The 23,329-nt window shown below is 42.5% G+C and overlaps 1 protein-coding gene across 2 annotated transcripts in view; it reads right to left on the minus strand.

Annotated features, from left to right (window-relative positions):
* Positions 1–2,904: 2,904 nt before the first annotated feature.
* The window catches only part of SMYD2 (SET and MYND domain containing 2), a 39,675-nt gene continuing 19,250 nt past the window's right edge, over positions 2,905–23,329 (minus strand). The window contains exons 6-12 of one of the 2 annotated variants that reach the window (XM_050950243.1): positions 20,712–20,779; positions 18,362–18,464; positions 15,648–15,758; positions 11,639–11,759; positions 8,745–8,919; positions 7,133–7,241; positions 2,905–3,386 (exon numbers count right to left, since the gene is read on the minus strand). In XM_050950243.1, coding sequence (XP_050806200.1) covers positions 3,306–3,386; positions 7,133–7,241; positions 8,745–8,919; positions 11,639–11,759; positions 15,648–15,758; positions 18,362–18,464; positions 20,712–20,779 — 768 coding nt within the window. In that variant the 3' untranslated portion in view covers positions 2,905–3,305. The remainder of the gene's footprint in view (positions 3,387–7,132; positions 7,242–8,744; positions 8,920–11,638; positions 11,760–15,647; positions 15,759–18,361; positions 18,465–20,711; positions 20,780–23,329) is intronic. The other variant, XM_050950245.1, reaches the window with a different exon arrangement.

The following is a 23,329-nucleotide window of genomic DNA, read 5'->3' on the forward strand; positions in this document are numbered from 1 at the left end:
AAATATAAGTATTTATATTCATCCAGTTCTTCCAGCAAATAAAACCATAACATGCTCTACCTGAAACCACTATGAAATTCCCCAGTCTATCCATGCATTTGTCAGTTGATCAGTATTTCATTGTATACAAAGGATAGCCTTTCTGCATCTGATGTATATGCAACTCTCATTGTGCGCTTTACAGGCACAAGAAATGCAGGACTGTGCACCTTGGCAGCAAATGGAAATTTAGCAATATACCAGCAGCCCTAATTGAACAATCCCAGCACCATTTCGAAATAGGGGAAATAAAACTAACATTTCTAAAAAACAAATAAACTCTTTAAAATTAGCAATTTATTTTAATGTCAATATTCACCTATCTAGGGCCTCAGTTCAGCACTCCTTATACAGGTAAGAGTCCTAATCAGCTCAGGAGGACTGGTGCCTGAGTGAAACAGAGAGGAATTGATTAGAATTTAATCACTGCAGTTTTTCTTGCAAAGATCCATTCTCTTGCTATTTTTTAAAACAAATCAGCAAAACTGGGATAATTGGCCTGTTGAGGTTGCTCCTTATAGAAGACATTTTCCCCACTAGTAAAATATCTTACTGTTGATATTTTTCAAAGGAAAAAAGTTTACACATGTATAATTGTGTGGGACATATGTTACATGTTAAATTAGTTTTATATCACTGGATGTTCTATTTTACTTCAGTATTTCAATGCTTGCTTTTGTATTTGTCCTGTAACTCTGTACATTACAGTTAAGTCCAAGACAACGGTTTAACAGTTTCTCAGCCTCATAGTATGTATACATTTTGTAGACAATTGAGGTCAATTTCCACACCCACACCCCTTTTAATTCAAGATGAATGGCATACTCATTTTATACTATTGAAAGTCCTTAAAAAAACTATGCATGCTATTTTATATTTTAATGTATATTATTCATATCAGTACATAAGCTTATGCTTATCAGTTTTATCTTGTGTATAAAACTGATTACTTTTGACAGTATTTTTGCACTGTTTCTCTTCTCTTTATAAAAAGAACTATTCAGCATTAGATGACAGCAATAACTTTTTTACGTTTCACTGCCTTGTGTAAATAGTTTCCTATATGCCTTTTCAGATGTGAGACTCATGACTCACTAAGCTTTTTTTGTACAAGATTGTTTATCCTTTGTATTCATGGTATGCAATAAACTTTTTTCCTCCCTAAGGAAATTCACTTGTTTTACTTCCTGTCTAGCTTAAGGTTTTAAACTTGCACCCTCCACCGCAGTGTTTGAGCCCCTCCAATGTTTGTTAGGTTGGCACACCAAAGGCCTTAGTGGACTTCATTGAATTTTCTACTCTTCTTCCTTCCCTGACACTGCTGCTTGGGATAGGATTATAAACATTGGTAGTGGTTGTCAACATCATTCCAGTTATGGTGAGAAAGCGCTATCAAAGAGAGGTACTGTAGCAGTTCCTGGAAGAGGTCACACTGGATTAGTCTAATCTTCTCATGCTCCGAGTCAAGAACAGCAGAGAGGAGAGGCAGAGTGTCAGCCTGCATTGTGTGTGTCACTTTGTGGATTTTTCTGTCAATTAAAGCAGGTTACATCGATCTAACTTTAAGCATCTACACTAAAATGTAGCTCCTACTAACTTAACTCCACCTCTTAGGTCGACGTAGTCTCAATGTAGCACTTAGGTTGATGTAGCTGCAGATGCTGTATTGCTTACATCAACAGTTAAATCAGTGCAAGTGCTCCTGGTGAGGACATGCACCACCAACACAAGGAGTGTAGTATAGATATGCAAAAGTAATTTAATTACAGCGGTGGTTGTAAGCCGATTAACTTACGCAGACTTAATTTTGTCATGTAGACTTTCAGAAAGGACTTGAAAAACTTGGTGTGATTAGTCCCTTCTTGGATTGGAGAAACAAGCCTGCTTACACAGGGTGGAGAATGAAGGCAGGTAATCGGCCCTAGAACTGATGGGAAACTGAGTCAGCAGCTAGCCTGAAGCCAGACTGGGTAGGTGAAGTGCTACTACAAAATAATTACCATCTCCGATTTCTCATGCCCGCTCTGCAAGCCGTAAAAATGGTACACTATGTTTATGTAATTTAACTCCATACCTGATTGACTTTAGCTGTGTAATTAAGAGGGAATGGGAGCCTCCTGGCTTTTTAAAGACAACCAACCAATCCCCCTCAGTCCAGCCTCATTTAAAAACAAACCCTGTGTTTCAATTTGAGCTTCTTTTGGATTCTTCTGGAGGTGGGGAAGGGGGTGCAAGTTGGTCTCCAACTCAACAACTGACAGACAGGGATGTTCTGGCTCCTCTGGTGGCAGCTCCCTGTGATCTGCTGGAGGCAAAAAGGCTTCTCTCTAACGAGGCAAGGCATGTCCACTTCAAACCAGCTCACTTTAACCCCAGCCAGTGTCCCTGTTACAGGCTTCCTGAAGCCAGGTACTCCCCAGCCTAAGACCGTCTTGAAGGCAGGGTTCCAAAATTGCTAAGGGATAATAGCAGTAATTTATGGCACCTTCCCTTGTGGGTTCAGCATGAAGGCAAATCCAACTTCAGCACCCTCCAAACCCATGGAACTGAAACCTTAGCCCCTGGCCTATGCTAGGTTAACCCCTGTGACAGAGGGGGTACTCCAGCTTATGCCCTTGCGTGGACAAAGGCTTATATGTGCTACTTCTATAGAAGCTGCTACTGTGCCCACAAACACTCGGAGTTGAAGCACATTGGGGTGGGAGCCTACAACAATTCAGCACAAATGCACTGAGCCAGGGTCATCAAGCTCTCTTAAGCTCAATGTTTTTGGAATGGAATTAAATTGGTAGGAATAGACATTTTCAAGCTCCTAAAGAAAAGTACTAGAAACAATGGATATACGAAGAGTAGCTGCTTTAAATATTTAATTCTTCAGAGAATAAGAGAAAGTTTGTCACAAAATTAAGGCAAGCACAAGCAAACAAGTAGGGCCATGACAATGTACCACTTTTATTTACTTTACACAGCTAATACATTAAAATTTGTAGAGGAAAAAAATTGGTCTTCTGCACGAGCTGTCGAAGGCATGATCTGTATGAAACCATGACATTTCCTTTTTTAAAAAAGCATTTGAGAATTTGCAAAGGTTGAAGATGTTTTGCATAAGCCTTAGAGAATGCAAGATGCAAGGCCCAAGTGCACATGTTTGTCATGCCACTTACATTACAGAAGTGTTTCATAAGACAGCACTTTTCAAAGCACTCTTGTAGGTTTGGTAGCAAGGCTTTTAAATAAAGGTAGAAGGACTGCATAGATTCAGAGGCTCAGTGGTCCTTGAATTCATTTTTGATCTCTGAAATGTATGGATGATCTTTCCCGTGTGCTACTTCCATAATAGCAATTGCCTGTGAAAGGAAAAAATATTCACATAATTGATTCATAGTTAGCATTAGGCTAGAAGTATTCTCCTCAGGGGTATGGAACGGTGACACCTCTTGCTATTATCCCTTTAAAGTTATCTACTCCATAGGAAACCATATGAATTTCATTTTATAGAATATGTTTTACATTCATACAGCACTTTTCATCCTGAAGGATCTCAAAGCATTTTTCAATACTATGTACATACAGCGCCACTGGAAATGCTGCCAACTCTAAGATTGAAAGCTGCAAGCTAGGGAATAGAGTAGGGCAGAGGTTCTCAAACTTCACTGCACCGCCACCTCCTTCTGACAACAAAAATGACTACATGACCCCAGGAGGGGGGACTGTAGCTTTAGCCCTGCCACCCTGGATGGGGGGGGCCCCCAAGCCCCACCACCACAGGCAGAGGGGGCAGCCAAAGCCCAAGGGCTTCATCCCTTGGCAGGGGACCTATAACCTGAGCCCCACCACACCAGCCCTGGAGACCCCATTAAAATAGGGTTGTGACCCACTTTGGGGTCCCAACCCACAGTCTGAGAACCGCTGGAGTAGAGAATATTTTGACAGCTGTTCCACAGCAATGAGTTCAACTCCTCTCCTATACCCATGGTAAATTGCCTGGAAGCCAATTTATTTATCACAGAAAGTCAAAAGGGCTTCAGTGAACATAACATGATCAGATGTTTCAAGCCTGATGGCTTAGACCACGAAGCCACTCCCACCAGCACATAATCAAGGAATCACACCACACATCAGAAAGGAGAATACTGCTGAGACGTAAGCATTTGTGCTGCAATAAGATGTAGAGGCTCTACTCAGGATTGGGGTCTATTGTATAAGGTGATCTACACTCTTCATCTGAACACACTGCACCCCCAGGAGTTTAAAATCTAAAACTGTGGGTAGACAAAACCAATTGGTGCTATTGACAGTGTCGAAACTGCTTTCTCGTGTGTCTTACAGCAATAGAAAAAAAATTGGGTTTTAAAGTGAGAATTGAGAGAGACTATCCATCTGTCAAAGAGCAGCAGAAAAATAAGTAGCCTTAAGTGCAATAATGAGAACAGAGAACAAAGTGAGACCGGAGGAATGGAGTGCATAGATATGTGGGTGGAAACAGTCAGTGGAGAGTTTAAGACCAAACTTTGCCAAGGACAGAAGCCACCATGGAGCCAACAGTTTTCAACAAAATCTAAAGCCAGGGCCATCTTCTTGGATTTGACCACTGCTTATGACATGGTTTGGCACACAGGTCTTCTGTGTAAACTCTCTCGAGTTGCCCTGCCTTGAGTAGTCAAAGTAGTAAAGCTCTTCCTCAAAAACAGGTGGTTCAGAGTCCACATGGGTGATGGTTGCAGTTCCTGTCAGAATGGTGGACTTCAAGCTTCCGTGCTTTCACTAATACTGTTCAATGTGTACATCGATCACTTGCCAGCAATACTCTCACACAAGTTTATCTATGCCAATGACATCGGCCACAGCTATCACGCTCAATCCTCCTCAGAAATTGACATAGTCCTAAATGAGAATATGAAGCTCATGGCAGACTACTGTAGTCTGACACCTGCAGCCAAGTTTTTCTGGTTTCTATCACATTTCATCTACATAATGCAAGCCCATGCCATGAGTTAAATATTTTCTTAAATGTCCAACGCCTGCTGCACAACCCAGACCCGGTTTACCTCAGCATGACACTGGATAGGTCATTGATGTACCATAACCACTTGAAGACAGCTGCCAAAGTTACCCCTCGGAACAACTTGCTCAGAAAACTGGCCAGCTCAACCTGGGGCGTGTGTGTCCAGACGCTTAGAACATCAGCCCTTGCCCTCTCCTATTCAACAGTAGAGTACTGTGTTCCTGTCTGGTGTTGCTTGTTTCACACTAGGCTGGTCAATGTAGAGCTTAAATCTATGTGCATTGTTACTAGGACTTTATGTGCAACTCTGTTGCCATAGCTGCCAATACTTAGTAACATAACACCACCACACATTCACTGTGGAGGGGTCTCCATGATGCTCCTGGCCAAGATCAGTGAGAACAGCAACTTGCCTCTGTACTCAGACCTCTTCAACCACCTTCAACTCTTCGCATGTCTTATAGACGCCCTTTCTGGTCACTTATGCCACCACAGGACATGACTGTGGAATCTGCTTGGCATAACAAGTGGGCAGTCATGACGGTCATTAATCATGCTCTTGTTACTGACCCAACCACCTGCCCGCTAGGTTTTGACCAAGACACCTGTGGGCAATCCTGAACTGGTTTTGAACAGAACTGGGCAATTGTGTGGCCAATCTTTTCAAATGGGGTTTCTGTAACGACCCGTGATGTAGATGTGGTCAACTTCAGACTGTCGCATATCCTTGACGAGTGCCCGTTGACTTACTTTGACTGCAGCTCCCAGTTCTTCACCAGGCTGGTGACAACGCTATCAAATGGCTGGGCACACTGTGCATAGTCTGAGCGACCATGGAGTAAGAGCTCACAACATCTTAGAACCCATTTTACCAAGGGAATATTGACTAGGATTATCCCCTACTGTTGGCATTAGAAGATTTAACTTCCACATGAATAGCAACAATGACCCATGCTTTCCCATCTCACTCAAAGGATCTACAGATCCTGTCTGAGCGATTTCCAAAGAGAGATGAGAAGACAACTGTTTTGTTTTCTAATAAGCCTCAAGATGCAGCACCAGTATCTGGGATGCTTTTGCAGGTGTGTTCGAGTGTTCCTGGAGGCTATTTTTGGAAATGAGACTTTAGAAAAATATATTTATGTAGGGAAACTGACTGTCAAAAAATTTACTTGCACAGTTTGTATTCTGACCAACATTAAATTGTTTTAAAAATACATTTAAAATATGTAATTTATGCAAGCTTTTGTAGGCTAGAGGTCTGCTTTAATACTGGCTCAAGTCTGTCTTACTTAAAAAAGCCTCTACAAAAATCAGGGAATTCCAGACCAAAGTAACAAAAAATCATTGAGGTTAAGGAAATCAAAAGGGTATTTACTTGTATCAAAAAGGCTACACATCCAAAAACAACAGGTGAAAGAAAGGCTCATGAAACACACTACAGATTAGTAATGAGAGGAGAGGAATCAAATAAAGATGTGAGGGGTTTGCTATCACAGCACAATATAATCTATCATATGCATTAAAAATTCAACCCACCTAATGAAAATTTATTTGCCTGTGTCCTATTCCAGAATGAGTGAGAGCCAGAAACATGTTCAGTTTTTGAGCAACTTAACAATATATGAACCATAGAAATAAAGTGTGCGATGCTTCAAGGGCCAGGAATTGGCGGGGAGGGGGTGAGGGTGTGGATGGAAGGAAGAGACATAACTCCTTCAACAAGCAAGTAAACGAAATGCAACTGCACCTACAGTTGCTTCTCTAGCTGAAGTGGAACTCTGACTCAATGAAGGGAATATGACATACATACATACATACAATTTTGATTCTGAAGTATTAAAGTTCATTGTGAAAAGATCAGGAAAGACCTGCTTTGCATAACAGACAGTGAAATGATGTAACTGCAGTTGCATTACATCTTTATAACAAACACACGCTGAATTAAGGAAAGGATGAAAATCAAGTAACTAAATACAAGGCATGATAAGTTTTCTAGCGAGTCATTCATTGGTTAAGAAATGGTAAACTTCAACGAGCACATGCCTAGCTAAAATTGCTCTAGCTACTAGGTAAGGGTGGAAATACCTTTTTTAGAGCTTTAACTCCAGCAGTTGTGTTTTCAAGTCCCATATAAAGCCTCCCTAACTTCAGCCACATGGAGGCAACGTTCAGGGAGTATAACGGATAATGCTTACTGTGAAAGAAAAACTTGGCATAATCAGATCCTGCAAAGTTTCCACAGTATTTCCCCACAACCCCTCTCCCTGGCTCTAGCTGTGAGAAGCTGGCTCATTCTCCCTGCCCATTCAGTCCTTGCACTCTCTGCTGTGGCTGCCATGAGTTAGTATCTATTGTTTGTGGGATGAGGACACAACTGAGAATTGGACTGAGATCCCAACATTCATTTCACCCACCCTAGGCCTCTGAACAGCCACCAGGGGGCAGTGACTTGTGGTTACTGCATTTAATCTGGCCCACTAAAAGGGCGAAAAGCTCTGTACCATTACCAATTCCCTGAGCCACCCTGCCCCTAAGCACTAAGGATTCTTCTTATTCCAAAGGCACACTGGCAGCATTGCATGTATTGGGGTGACTGAGGGGGTGTACCGAACAAGTCTTTGGAATGCAGCTCTGCAGTTGCAGCAAAGTAAACTACAAAGTGCAGGATCAGGGTTCAGCAGCTGACCTGGAATGCCAGGCTCCGAGCCAGTGAAAGCAGGGCAAGTCACAAGGATGATAAATACTATTCAGCCCCCGGGGAGAAAGCGAGTGAGCCAGCACAATCACAGCTCCCTGCCAGCTGCTCTATGACTTTACACTGGCATCCAAAGGGAGAGGTTCACTTGCACTCCCTCAGCTGGAGAGCAAATTACACCTTTAGATGAGAATTTCCTGGGGAGACCTGTGGCGGGGTCAGACCCATGCGCAATGTACTGGCTGTCACAAGCGAGGGACGCATGGCCCAGAAAAGAAACCGAACAAGGGAGATTCTTTGGTTTCCTCTCAAAGGTAACAGCTGGGTGGCTCTAGCTGTGCTGCACTGCCCTGTCCCGGTGCAAGAGCCCCGAGTTTGCACATTCTCTCAGGCTCTTGCTCCAAGGGAGAGGTAGCCAAGACCATCAAGGACTTGACAAGCTCAGTCTGGGAATCAGGAGGAGCAGAGTTCAAGCTCCCTCTGCTGCCCAGTCCATTCAATGGGAAGAGAGTCTTGCTGTTGCCATTTACCACAGGGGGTGATGAATGAAGTGAACCAACAGGACGACTGGAATCTCTATTAATATTCAAGGGCCAGGATATTAACTACAGTATTCAGACAGGGTTAAGATTAAAAAATTAGTCTCAGGCAAACGATCAATACAATATTAGAGATGAAAACATGTTACAGTAACTAAGCAAGATTAGTACAGTCACCAATACAAGGAAAGACAGCTGGGGGTGTAAACAGGTCCTGCAATTCTGTGGCAGGAATTTGCAAAAAGCCAAGTATTGTTAATACCTTGGCCCTATTCAGATCAAGTAAACACTATCTGAATCTGGACCTACATCTCACTCTAAACAGGCCATGAACATTCACTACTGTACAGTGCATTTATATACAAGGTGCAATCAGATTAGTGATACCTGCCCCTGTGTTTTGTTTAAACATGTGTTCAACTTACTGCATTATGTAATTAAAAATAAAAGCTCCTAAGTTTACCTGTATGGTTTGATAATTTTTTCCCCATAGCGCAATGCACCATCCCAGTCTTGCATGTACAGACAGACTCCCATGGCCTGATACATCATATGCAGCATATAAACATTACTGTCTTCAAACACGGAGCCCATCTTGTCCAGACTAAGCTCACAAACCTCCAGTAATTCACTAGGAGGTACAGTGGAGTCAAGGAACACATTAAACGAGTCGTTTCCAACTACATACCTGTGTTATACGGCTTGAGGATACCCACCTTATGGTTGTCCAGTAAAGAATGGTTTTGAGAAGCTTTTCTTTAAGTACAGCTCTTCTTTGAAAAAGGGACTGTTAAAAATGGCATCAAGGGGTTCCAGGTCTCAGCAACTCCAAATCAAGGGTGCTCAGTTTGCATGTCCCTCCGCCCGCACCATAATTGTCAGACCTGCAAACCCGGCCTTGAGACTGGAGTGGTTTTCTTGCACCAGTGCTGGTGTACTTTGGTGGGTGGGGGGGTGAAGTGCAGCATGGCAGCAGTGGCTATGAAGAGTGGAATTTTCCGTGTATGAATTCCCCATCCCTGTATCAAGGCTGAGAAAAGGATTGGGTCACAGGGTATGGGGGACTACAAACTGCATCTGGCCACAGGGGGATATAGCTAAACCTCCTATTTCAACATGTCTCCCATAAGTGCTTTCACATCCTCTACATAAGTTCTCATGGCCATGCTCTACAGTGAGTGATAGAAGTTATTTCTTCTTCTGCCTCCAAAAGACTAAGTACGACCATTCTGCAAAGAGCCTGTGCTACTTCTGGACCCTAGCCTACTCCATGGCAATGCACAAGTATTCCTGCTGAAGTGGATAACAGCAACTGAAGAAGCAATGCTCTCAGTTTCACAAGTAGATGAACACCCAGGATCTGGTGTTGAGTGCTACTCTGTCCCTAAAACACGCAGCACTTGTGACTGCAGACATCTAGAGTGAAGTCTTGGCCTCACTGACGTCAATGGTAAAACTCCCATTGATTTTAGTGGAGCCAGGATTTCATCCCTAGATTTTATTTTTAACAAAAACAGTTGGTGGGAATTATTTTGGCATGGCACAATTTTTTCATTGATGTGTGAACCGAAAGCCTCTATTACGCAGAGAGGCAGTGTGGTCTAGTGGACTGAGCATACTCCAGGAACTCCAGTGTTCTAATCCTGGCTCTGTCACAGACTTGCAAGTTGGCCTTGCTGCATCACCTTTCCATGCTCCAGTTCATGCAAGAGATAAGACAGTACTTGTCTCCTTCCTAGGGGCATTATGAGGATTAGTGTTTGCAGAGCACTTTGAAGAGCTCTGGAATTGCATACACCTCTCTCTCTCTTGCACACACCCTTCTGAGCATTCCAAGAGTAATTTTTAAAGGAAACAATTTAAGTTTCATAATCTACAAACGTTATACAAGACCACCCCTCACCTCACTAGTCAATGGTATTTACCTGTCATTTCTGGTCTTCCCTCAATTTTTATAGTAAGACGAGCTTGTCCTTAGTGTGACCATTAGATGATTTTATGTTTGGGTCTGCTCTGTGTGCCTCTCTCGCCCAGGATGTCAGGTGGACGGTTAACCTGCTCTGGCAAGCTTTTTGTTTTTAAGATTAAAAATACAAACAAACCCTATCTAGTTTTAAAAGCCTTTTGAAGGGTTTTCCTTCATGGCTCTATTCCATGCTTATTTAGCACGAGCAAACGCAGATTCCAGTCATGACCAGGGAATGGTTCTGTGCAACACATATGAAGACACAATCCCTGCTCTGACGAGTTTACAATGTGATTATCAGTGGAAACAGATTTCTGTGGGCCACACCTATCCCCTCTGCTGCAAAACCAGCTCAGTGTGCAGGGTGAGATGCTCAGCTGAGTTTTATTTTTACAGGTGCTTGCTGCTGCTACTCTGCACAAGCACAGAGAGATCCCCTTATCAAGGCCTCGTAGCCACTCCTTCCAATGTTTAAAATCAAGACTATTCTATCACTAAATCATCATTGACATTGCTGAGTTCAGCTAGGGAGACCCTTTAACATCAACCACCGACCTCTACTACCACCACATCCACTGATTCTGGTGTCAAGTCGCCAGATATTCTCAAGGGCTAAATTGTCACCTGTGACAAATCGGGGCAGGTGCAGCCAGAGGGCCAAATCCAGACCTAGTTAAAGGGGTGAAAGTCCATTGAGTGCACCCAGGGCTTAGGCTGGCTCAGATGTAACAAGCAACTGACACAGACTTGGCCTGGATCCCAAAAGAAGGAAACTTCTGGCGGTGAGCAATGAGCCTGTATGGCTTGGCTAAGGGCCACAGCCACTGCGGTCCATTGGACTGGTCCTTAACTTCAGGACAGTAAGACGAGACTCTCTGTAAATAGTATAACTAACCTTCCTAACTGCTTTGACATTTTAACGGCTTTGAAATCATCCTGCTGTTGGCTCGGTTCTTTATTTTTCTACCTATTATGTCTTCGAAAGTATGGGCTTCTGCACAAACACAGATTGGCCAAAAAGCCATCCAGCTCTGGGATGTGGTGGATTTACTTGAATATTTTCTACCTGTTAAAACGTACCTCACTCAAGACAGGAAACATTTTCAGTCTAAAGGGAAACAAACAGATTCTTCAGCATAACAACACTTTTTGCAAAGAGAAGGCAGCAACACAATGTTCTGACAATCCCTCTCATACACGCACGCACCCACTTCAGAGAAAATTCTCTCTTCACAAGGAGGAGAACAAGACTGTCTAGTTTCTAACTGCCTTCAGAAGTGCATTGTGGGGGGCAGTGGGAGTCTAAAAGGAGTGAGCCTCAGGATATCAAAAAGATTTCAAACTTGCAAAACAAGCAAGCGGGGGCAAGAGAAAGGCAAGGCAAAGGATATATTTGTAGTGTTTGGCTCTCCTGAATTCCTCAATCACATTTCGGGCATATTTGATCATGTCTCGGACAGTTTCTGCTGATGGAGGTTCATTCAGTTTGCGGATTTCCAATTTATCTTTGTCCTGAAGGAAGCACATGAGAATTACAAATGCAATCCCAAACCTCACACGTAAAGGCACATCCACACACAGAGTTTAAAAGCTACATAAGATTAATAAATTAAAAGGCATGGTTGGAATTTTAGGCTCCCACAAAGAAACAACTGAAATCTATAGGGGAGAAAACAGATAAAGTAGACTATTCCTCTGTCATTTTTCTCTAAACCTTCGGCTGGAATGCTCTGAGCTTGCAAACTCCTGGACGATGACTGCGTCCACAACGCAAGAGCTATCCCAAGGTGTTTTATAAAATGTCACTTGTACCAACTGGTTGCAACATCTGCAATAAGGTCTTCAACTCAGATCCAGGTGCCATAGTTTCTCCACAGTGTTGATGGGAAGCTACAAGCGGTGCAAAGTGCACCTATTCAGCAGCGCCTCTGACTCCATCTCACAAGGCACTGCCTCAGGATAAGTCTCAAAACCCCCTGCTCTCTCGCCAATACTGCTGGGCACAATAGGTGCCTCAGAAGTAGCAGAACAACAGTGGTACAAGCAAGGAGATAGTTGCTATGGGGGATGATGTGGCAAAATGGCTCTCTCAGAAACAGTGCTGGTTTGTGGGGTCACGCTATAACGCTACAAACCAGAAAGCTACTGCTTGCTCTCGTTATCTCTGCAATGGCTTCCTCACCTAGTACAAGCACCCCCTGTAGGGCAATTGCCCCTCGGCCTCTCCAAGAAGGCTAAGAGTGTGTCCCCAGCTAGATGCTATGATACTCTCCAAGAATTTCAAAAGCTCGGAACTGCTGCCTTGTGACATTAGGCTTTTAGAAGCATCTAGTGTTAACCCCAGTGTGAACTCTAAAGTGTGAACTCCTGGTGTCAGAAGCCTCTTGGTTCTTGCTATGTGAGCTATGAAAGGTGGGGGAAGACTGCCAGTTGTGCATGGGTGATCCTTAGCGTGCACATTAACGAAGCGCAGATTAGCAGGGCTCTGCTGTACATGCAGTACATCTTGCATGACTAGAACTAATCAAACTTCTCTAAATTCACCTTTCCAATCATTTTTATATATGGCCAAATTCTACTTTCAATCACATTAGAGATTTCACAGATCTTAAGGCCAGATGGACCATTATGATCATCTAGTCTCACCTGAATAACACAAGACTCAGAATTTCAAACAGTCTGACCCCATTGTATAGGTATAACAGCAGATTTTGTCCACTGTTCTGTATTTGCTTGATCTGCTATCTGACATCCCCCTCCTTCGTCAGTAAACCAAGAGAGTTTTCCAATATTGTTTTTACACAGATTTGTAAAGTGCCCAGCACTGTAGTAACTGGTCACACCGTCAGTTAATAACCTGCTTCTAAATAAGAAGGTTCACTGCTTATTTGACATAAGTTTTCTAAATTCCCATACTAAAAACTCAGACGCTTTAGGTCCACCCAGAAACTTAATTCAATGGAAAATGAACCCCATTCCATACTTCCCTTTCATGTCCTTTTGACTGTAGATATTTCCATCAGAGGAAGAGTGACAGGTTGTTTTGTGAGTGGTACATTAAATGTTATGGGTGAAATCCCACCTTCACTGATGCCAGTGGCAAAAACTCCCGCTGACTTCAACAGGGGCAGGGTTTCACCCTATATTTATATTATAGAAAACTGACTGTGATGGTCATGGAGTTCCTATATAATAATCTAAGAATACGGATATGCTACCTAGTTAACCAGAAACCAATTTATATTGGGGGTTGTGGAATATTTATTATATCTCTGCAATGCTTATAATCAGTGGGGACTATGGCAAGAACAAGCAGGAAAGCAACACAATGGTCCCAGATAAGAATATCCAGGCACACCTTTGAAAGACAATGGGGGAAGCAATTACTTTCATCCTGTCTCCAAGGAAGATGCAAATTTTATTTTGCCAGGCTGGGAACCTGGAGATCAAAAGAACTAAGCAGCTTTGAAAGGACATTCTCTCTTAAGGGAATGTAGGGGTGTGGGAGGAGGATGGTTTGTGAGTTATGGGAACAGACTTCACTAATGAGACTCTCAGGAGGGGTGTCAGCAGTGACTGACACCACCTTGTACAAAGACCCAGCTCAAGCAGCCTAGGTCAGTCCTGGACCTGGGCAACGGTGGCATAAATCCAATCAGCAAGAAAAAGAGGCCAAGTCTATAAACATCACATGAAGGAATCAAAACACCTTTGGTCCTTTAGGCTCCCAACTCCAGCTACCTCCCTTGTACTTCCAGGAGGGAAGTAGTCTCTCGGAGGCAGGCAGACACTAGCTCCTCTAACAAAGAGTTACTACTCCCTTGAAGTCTTGAGCTCTTCTACCTGGTCTCTTCCTTCCTCTTTATACTTGGGTTCACCCTCATTAGCTACAGCAGTTGAGGCCTTCTCTCTCCCTAACTGAGATTTCTCACAGCTGAGGTAGGGTGGGACTGGTTTTGCTGTCTGCAGGCAGGCAGGCTTCTCACCCCCTGCCTGCCTTTCTTTTGTGTAGATTGTAGACCCCGTCTCACAAGGGGTCCAAAAGAATCTTAGACCTACAGGATCCCTATGTGGAAAATAGATACCTGGTAAACTAGACATGAGTACTGTCTGTTTTATTGTTTTAAGACTGTTTTTTTCTTAATGCTTTTGTTATATTAAATATGTTGCTTTAAGGAGATGCCGGTCACTGGTTACCACTGTCTTTCCCTTAGAGAGAACAGAGCTGCAGGTGCTGCACACAAGTCAGGCCTGCTGAGTAATCGTGGTTGATCACAGGGGCCTGCAGCCCAGTATCTTATGTGAGTGGGAGAATTGTGTAATTTCACCCTCAGAAAGCTGATAGCTATAGGCGAGAGACCTGAAAGAGGGCGTACTCAAAGAGATCAAGAGGAGTCAGAGGGGCAGTCAGCCTGGTAATTGTGACACATTTCCAACTAAAATAAAGCCATCTATATATAGCTCTTTGATTAATTTGTACAGTTAACTGTAACCTACAGTATGTAACAAATCAATTATTTTTTCTGCCTAACAAGATTTCTTTTTAATAAAGAGCTTTTATTGAAACTTTGTTCCCACAGCTACCATCACAATACCTTTTTTCTTGGACTATATATAACAAGGGTAACACACAAGGTCATGGAAAGGATACAAAAGTTAGCCTATCTGATAGTAGTGCCACACACGTATTGGCACATTAAAGCTGAGCTGCAGCACATATACAAGAACTCAGTTAAGCAGAGATTTGTTTGCTGAAAATCCCCAATTATCAGGCTGTGGGAGCCACTCAGCACAGAATTAGGTTTTAAATAACTCTTTTAACTGCACTCTTTGAAGTTAGTCGCAAGCCAGGATTGACACTGATGGGTTCATGATCAAGCCCTAAATTCCCCCTGTGAAATCCTTGTGGTACTTCTTGGTTCACAGAAGAAAGACTAGAATAAATCAATCATTCAGTACATCACTGGTACCATGAACTGCAGAGAGACTTCTGGTATTTGTAATGTTGCATTGTGCGATACTTTCAGAAAGCCAGGAAGAACCAAGAGAATTTCACAATATGCGGGGGGAGGGGGAAGGGGTGGAAGAGGGGAGGAAAGAATACCAAAATCAGAAAAAACTGATTTCTGTGCAAAATGCCCCATACATCCAGTTTGTGGAGACACTCAGTACAAAAACTTGGGTCTAATGGTTTTCATATTACCTTTCAACAACAAGTACCTACCAGGATATTCCATGATACTTCATGGTTACAGTGGACAGAAAGGATATGAGAGAAGGTCTCAGACAGAAAGCACTCCCTACATTCCAAATCTGATTAGTCAGATAGAAAATAGCATAAAAGCCTCTGGTATGTGGGTAGGTCATCAGGAACATACTTCTATACCATGGTTATATTACCTTTTCTTTAGTAATGCATTCCCTGCAGTCACAGGTGAAGAAATAGGAGTCTCTTAACCGATCATTTCTATCTTCTGTAGGGTACAACAGATCGATATAACTAGTAAAAATCTAAAGGAAAATCATACAAAATCAATCAAAAAACTTGCATAATAAAGTAAGTGCACCCACATTTTATAACAAACATCACATACACACAATCTATATATTTCAAATATCTAATATAATCAGATCACCATATACCTGTACAACATATCACATCCCTACAATCACATCACCTGTCAACTAATCCCACTTCCCAGGGACTAATTCTTACATTTAAAACTTCTCAGCAGCTCCAATCAGTCGCTATTTCATTAATTCAGTCTGCCAGAGAAATGCTTCCTCCTTCTAAGGGTGGAATTTCCCCTCTGATGGAGGCTCAGGACAGGCAAGATTCTGGACTGGGCAAGAGAGCTTTTCTATACCTAAAAATATCATGGCTTTAGTGTGCCATCTCGGCTCCTGCCAGGCTAGAAACTGGGGCCTAAGTGATTACTGATTTGGGGTGCCCAACTTGAGAAACATTAAAGGGGCCTGATTGTCAAGAGGCCGGGTGCTCTGCTCTTTCTGAAAACCAGGTCCCTTTACAATGTCTCCAGTTGGGCACCCAGAATCACTAGCAGTTTTGGAAAATTTAGGACAAGAGCTTTAATTTATTGAGGAGATTTCCACTTTCTGAAAGGGATCCAGTGCTTCAGTTCTGGAAGGGTATTTAAATCCTGATTTATTTTTAAAGCAGTGATATTTTTAAGTATAAGCATATTATTATAGGTCATTTTACAGGCATTTCCCGTTCATTAGTTTAATTTCCCTCTCCTTCTGAGCCCTGCACAGTGGAACTCTTGGCAACTAACGAAACTGTTTTGTGTTTTAAAATGGTATACTCCTAAGAAACATCCTAAATACACGATACAGTTGACCACTTTATCACTGAAGAACAAGAAAATAAACTATAAATAAGAAAATTGAACCAAGTCTTAAAATGTTGTGCTAATCTGATCTAGTCTTTGCTGGTCCTTTACTCTCTCTGAACAGCAGTCAATTTCACTTATATGTGTTTTTGTTCTATGCTGGCACTCAATTTATTTTTGCAGGCACAAAACACACAAGGTGCAGGAGCTTTAAGTGGAAACTGACAGTTTTCTGTTGCAATGGCTACACTGAACCAGAAGATGGAGACATAGGCCATGTGACTGTAGTACACAAGCAAAGAGATTCATTCCAACACACTTTGTCCACACGGTGCACATTTTTTTAAATGTTAAAAGACCAGTTATGGGATATAAGATTCCAGTTTTTGGAATTTTTTACCAAAGGGTCAGCAATCGTTTTGTAAATAACAATCCAGCTTTAAAAGTCAAGATGTCAAAAGATGAGTTCTATTTCTCATTTTAACCCCACAAACAGTAAGTCCATTATAAAAGATACTATGTCCAGGATGTCACACTAAATAGTCAGCTTGTAATTATCTCATGTGCATTAATTAACCTTTGTTTGCAATGTGTGCTGATGTTATTGTGACCAACTCCCTTACTCAGAATGAGGAAGAATTGTACACCTGGGTTGTCCCATTACTCAGGCAAGTAACTCTTTAGCCATTGCCAATAAGAAGTGTTCACAATCTGACCTCAAACAGCTTTCCTCCTCTCAGTAACTTCAGCCACATTATTTTCGTTACACTTAAATAAAAAGCCCAAGCAAATAAATAAATAGGCAATTGCTACTAAAATTCATCTCAAACTCATTTTAACACAATTAGCCTTTATCATTCACATGCCATTATCGAGGGTGTAACAGTGAAATCCTAGATAAACTCCATGATTATTTAGCAAATGCACCATTGTTGTCACTCAAGATTATGGTTGAGCACCTCCTCCCCACCCTGCCCAAGATAAATTTAACAGATAAAGGTGGTCTTTGCTGTTGAAGACACATTGTCAAAGATCAGTGACTGAACCAGACTGGCTTGACACAAGCTAAAATGCCTTGTTCTAGTCATGGGAAATTCAATTCAGCCTTCATTGACAGTCTTGCCCCCACTGGGGTCATAGAGATCAAAAGAACTCATTCTTTCATGGCATGGTCCTGTTTTACCCAGCGTGGTCTGGATGAGCTCCATGTTATGCGAACACTCTGTCTAGACAGAAGTAGGATAGCAAAGAAGCGATCAGTCCCCCTTTTACTTGGTCTTGTTCTGGCTACCTCCACATCTTCCTCACATTATTATTATATTGGTAATGGTAATTATTAAATAAATAATAATAATAGTTTACTTTCAATTGACCCCTTTCATATGGGGATCTCAAAGCATCAGCTAAACATCAATAACTCAAGCCTCAAAGCTACCTTGTGAGGTAGCTACTTATACCCATTTTACAGATGAAGAAAGTGAGGCATAGAGCGGTCAGGTTCCTGTGTTGAACCAGTGGCAGAGATACAACACCCTGCCTCCCACTCCTCTCTGTTCTAACCAACAAAAAGACACTGTCTCCCCTTGCTCCACCCGTGAATTTTTTTTTTAAGTGAGTTTTCAGAATTGATTAAAAGACAAGAGATATGAGGAACAGGCTTCCATTTTAACTGGAGCGATGCTTGACAAGCAAGTTCACCCCCACTTTACCACATGCATGCCCACACACCACTGCATTTACACTCACATGATGTGCATTTACCTCATCGCCAGGTTCAATCTCTTGAACAGCTCTGACTTCAGCTAAGGTCCCTTTGTACGTTACAATCACATTTGGGCAACAACTATGGTTCATCAGCGCAACACTGTAAAAGCAAAAGGGCAATTTTTGTGTCTGAAAGCAAAAAGCATCACTTCAGCATCTAATAGCTCAAGTCCTCTTGCTCTGCAAGATGCGTCTCAGCTAAAAACATAGGTAACCGTAGGAAGGTTATAGTATTGTAATTATAAAATTACAATAAATGGTCCTGCTGATGAATAGGGTAGGATCAGACAAACGGTCCTTCCATCCCATGTTGTGCAGTGTGCTAAATGCTGTCCAGAGGTGACTATATTACAGTGGTATGTATAATGGAAGCGGGAGAAGGCCTTGTAAAGTCAATGGCAAGTCTCAGTGGGACCAGAGCCAGGCTCATAGCTTGAGAAGTGCCTGGGGACCCCCTGGGGAAGAGAAGCACTAAGTATTATTATACTTGAAAGCAATGCAGACAGAAACTTAGTACACAAAAGGCCACTTGTTTGCACTGGAGTCTGAGACCAACTGTAAAACTCCTATCAACTTCAGAGAGAGCAAAACCAGGCCCCAAGTCTGAAAAAAAATAATTATTTTTCAGTTATGCACACAAAGTGTGCAAAAATATTCTAACTGCTGGGGGAAAGCACGTCCTCCAGCACTCTGGGCTCTGAGAAAATTCAGTTTGTCTGTTTTATTAGACACACACTTCTACCTCGATATAACGCGACCTGATATAACATGAATTAGGATATAACGCAGTAAAGCAGTGCTCAGGTGGGGGGCAGGGCTGCACACTCCGGTGGAGCAAAGCAAGTCCGATATAACGCGGCTTCACCTATAACACGATAAGATTTTTTGGCTCCCGAGGACAGAGTTATATCGAGGTAGAGGTAGTAGCTAACATACCTTCTTTAACACCCCACACAAAATCATAATTGCATCTTTAGTCCGAGATCAAGAAGGAGAAATTTTAGCTCAAAAGGTATAATTGTTAAATTCGAAAGGCCTAATTCACAGAGTTGCTGAGCACCCTCAGATAGAAAGGATGGTCTTACAATTAAGGCACTGGACTGGCACTCAGAAGCTCTAGGTTCAATTCCCTGCTCTGTCAGAGATTGCCTCTGTGACCTCGGGTAAATCACTTAATCTCTCTGTACCTTAGATCCCCATCTGTAATAAGACAACAGCATCCCTGCCTCTCACTCTTTGCCTTGTCTTTTTAGAGAGTGTAAACTCTTTGGAGGAAGGACTGTGTTATTCTGTTTATGTACAACATAAACTGAACCTAGCACAATGGTACCCGGGCCTCAGCTGGGGACTGTAAATGTTACTGCAATACAACCAACCACCACCCTGTAGCTCCCACTAGTGTCGATGGACGTATGTGCTCAATACCTTAGAAAACTCAGATTAAGCAATGCTTTCAATATGGGCTATATTGTCAGCAGCAAGAGGGGAATTTGCAAACCAACTCCCTTGAAGGGGGCACCTTTCTTCCTTTGGAGCGCTAGAAAGACCCATGTCTCCTGTTCCCTGAACAGCACTTCAATAACATCTGTGATTTACTTATATAGCTGACAAGAGTTTGTACATAATTTTTCACTGTCATGGCAACATAACATATCACACTGTTAAAACATCAGAGGAGGAGGAGGTTGGAATAATGTAGGAAGGAGATCCGCTACTTAAAAAGGAACAAAGCTTGGGAGATGGCATTGAACAGAGACTCATCACTTGGGCAGAAAGCATCAGGTTAAGGACTCCACCAAAACAAAACAAAATGGAAACATTTTATGGAGGAAATCAAAAGAAATTGAAAAGAGTTGCATAGATGATCACCAAAAGCCCATTGATTCAGATCAATCTGGATGTGGTTCACACCCTGAGTTTCATGGCTTCCAAACAAATTGAAAGGGTAACTCTGCTGAAATCATCACGTTTTTAAAGCAAAGCTGTCTAAAACCATAAACTGGTTCAGAGCCACTTGAAACTGTACCCTTATCAAAAGGTAGGTGGACCTTATTGAACTCTTTGGCAAAGATGGCCTGATTTTTGGGTTTCCAACAAAAGCAGGTGAAACCTCATTATAAAAAGCTTGCACAACTCTATTGCACAGTACTATACAGGTCCCTCTATGTACACTAGACAGTTCTTTGAAGCCACTGTGCTACATCTCCAGTATCTTTGCGTATTTCATTAGAGACAGAATCATAACCATGGGTTAATTCAATTTACCACATCTGTAACATGTATTGGGGTTTGTTTTGTTTTTTTTAATACAATATTTTTATTGTTTAAAAAATAAAATCCAACCTACTCAGGAAATATTGCTGATCCCAAGTGAGACAGTTCTTCATCTTCAATTGTGAAGCCATTACAATTAACCTGAGGAAAAGAGAGAGCGATTAGCTCAGATCTCTGGTAATCACCATCTTCTGGTTTAATATTCCATGTTCACATACATACTCTGGCTATAAGGGACCATGCTGAGCAGTAAATTGCAGTAATCTGGTTGCAATTTTGTTTATTCTTAATCAGTATTTATACAGAGCTACTTGTGTTCAGAGCCCTCATGTTGAGGAGTTTAAAGACTCATGCACCAGAATAGGATCAGACCACAACACAGAGGAAATCAGCCTTTGGATAGCCAAGGACAGGACATGAGGCTTAAGAAGAGTTTGGAAGGAGGACAGACAGGTTGCCTGTATAAAGCGAGACTATTCCAAGCAGAGAGAACATTGTGAGGCAAGTGGCAGAGGAGAGAAAAGAGGCCAATCCTGCTTCAAATGGAAATTTAACTACGGACATCAATGGAAGCAGGATCTGGCCCAGAGGAATGCTAACAACAGAGGACTGGACAGAGCTACATGCACAAAGAAAAGGGGGGGTGAACAAAACCAGACAGACAGTGAAGGGCCTGTGCAACGCCTTGAATATGATACACAGAGCCTGGCACAGTGGGGTTGCAACCTGGTCAATGCCTCAAATTACACCTGCAGTGCAAATATTTATTTTTAATTATTAGTAATGGACAAAGAACTTGAACTTTGTGGCAAAAAGAGTACAAGCTAACGATGGAAATAAATGACGGTGGAGACATAGTGGGAGGGGCAGAAACAGACAGGTTTAATTAAAATACATGGACGCAGGACAAGGCCAGTTATTTGTCAATACACTTGAAAGAAAGGAGTCAAGCAGGCCATAAAGCCATGTCCTGAAATCCCTGCTCATGTTTTTTCTCTCACTGAGCTCAATGGGAGCTTAGGGCTAGTCTACACTACCGCATTGCTTGGGTGCAGCTGTGCCGCTATTGCACGTCTGGTGAAGACACACTACGCCGACGGAAGAGCGCTCTCCTGTCAGCGTAATTACTCCACCTCCACGAGAGGTGGAGGCTACGGTGGCCGGAGATGCTCTTCCACCGACATTGTCGGGTGTGGACACCGTTTTAAGTTGATGTAACTTGCACTGCTCAGGGGGTGGCTTTTTCACACCCCTGAGTGATGTAAGTTACATTGACTTATGCAGTAGTGTAGACAAGCCCTTAGTCTAAGTAGGAACTTCAGGATTTGGCGCACAATAGTCTCAGTGTCAAGGCGTGTGTACTAAACATTTAAAGCTGCACTTCCCATCTATCTTCACAGTCACTAAAATCCATTTCAACCCCAATCAAGTAGTTTAGGCCCCATTTTATGATAGCTGCATTTATGCCAGCAGAAAGTTAACCCCCCATACATCTCCCTGCCAGTATCGATAAGCTCTCCTTTCCATGGCGATACCAGAATGGAATGAACACATCTGTTGTCTCACAAGTGCCAAATGAAGACACAAAAGACCCAGGTGCGGCCGATCAAGTATAGACTAGCAGGATTGTCAACTGCACGTGAAGCCCCCTGAAAGAATCCCTCGTCGTTTCCCTTTACTGAAACTACTGGGAACATACGTCAATGCTCCACTAGCCATGCTACAGTGAGGACTGTACTTTAGAAGCAGTGTGAAACCCCACCCTCAACCCACCTTGACCAGCCTTCAGATAAAGACCAATGAACTACGTAAGCAGAATTCATGGTTCTAAATAAAAAGAGTCCTCACCATCACCTTCAGAGCAGTAAAATAACTTCTAATAATTATTACTTGTAGTGTGGTAGTATCCAAAAGGTCCCAGTCAGGGTGGGGGCCTTATCATGCTAGGGGCTGTACAAGTATCCTGTCCCAAAAGCCGATAATCAAATTTAAAACAAGACAAGACACAAAACAGGTGAGTGTAAAACAGGCAGGAAGGAGGATGGGGTTAACAGCAATAAGAACACAGGGCTACATAAGTTAGCGACAGACACAAAACTTGATGGTTCTAATTGATTTGTAAGTTGTATTTTTTAAATAAATATATAGTCAAGTACTTCCAACTACCCTCAGCCTAGTCATCGGTAGGCGGCTCTTTCTAGTAAGCATCACAGCAGAAATGGGTCAGGAGAAGGGATTTGAAGGAAAAGAGATTAGTGGGTTAGAGTTTAATTCAGGGAGAGCATTCCATGTGCAAAGGGATGTTTGTGAAACTTGAACGGCATTCAAGGCTGGTATCAGTGACACAATAGAGGATAAGAGACAAGAACAGGTAAGAAAGCTGGGGACAGAGTTATGCAGACTCTAGAAGGAGAGGACAAGCCCCTTGAGCATGATGTGATCAAGAAGGGGTGTCAGTGGAAGGACCTGGAGGGAGGTATAGACCATAACATGGACACAGTGACAGGCTAGGATGCTGATCTCATGAGCTGGGTTTTGAATGGACAGAAGGGATCAATGTGGATGTCAGGGATGCTGGGGAAGAGGGGTTTGCAGTACCAGGAAATGGGGGGTCAGCAGTATGCCGAAACTAGCTGCAGCAGTGGGGGCTGATGAAATCACCCAAGAACAGAGAAGCTACTGTTTTAGTAA

This window comes from Gopherus flavomarginatus, chromosome 4 (assembly GCF_025201925.1).
Source record: "Gopherus flavomarginatus isolate rGopFla2 chromosome 4, rGopFla2.mat.asm, whole genome shotgun sequence".
NCBI classification, from domain to species: Eukaryota; Metazoa; Chordata; order Testudines; family Testudinidae; genus Gopherus; species Gopherus flavomarginatus.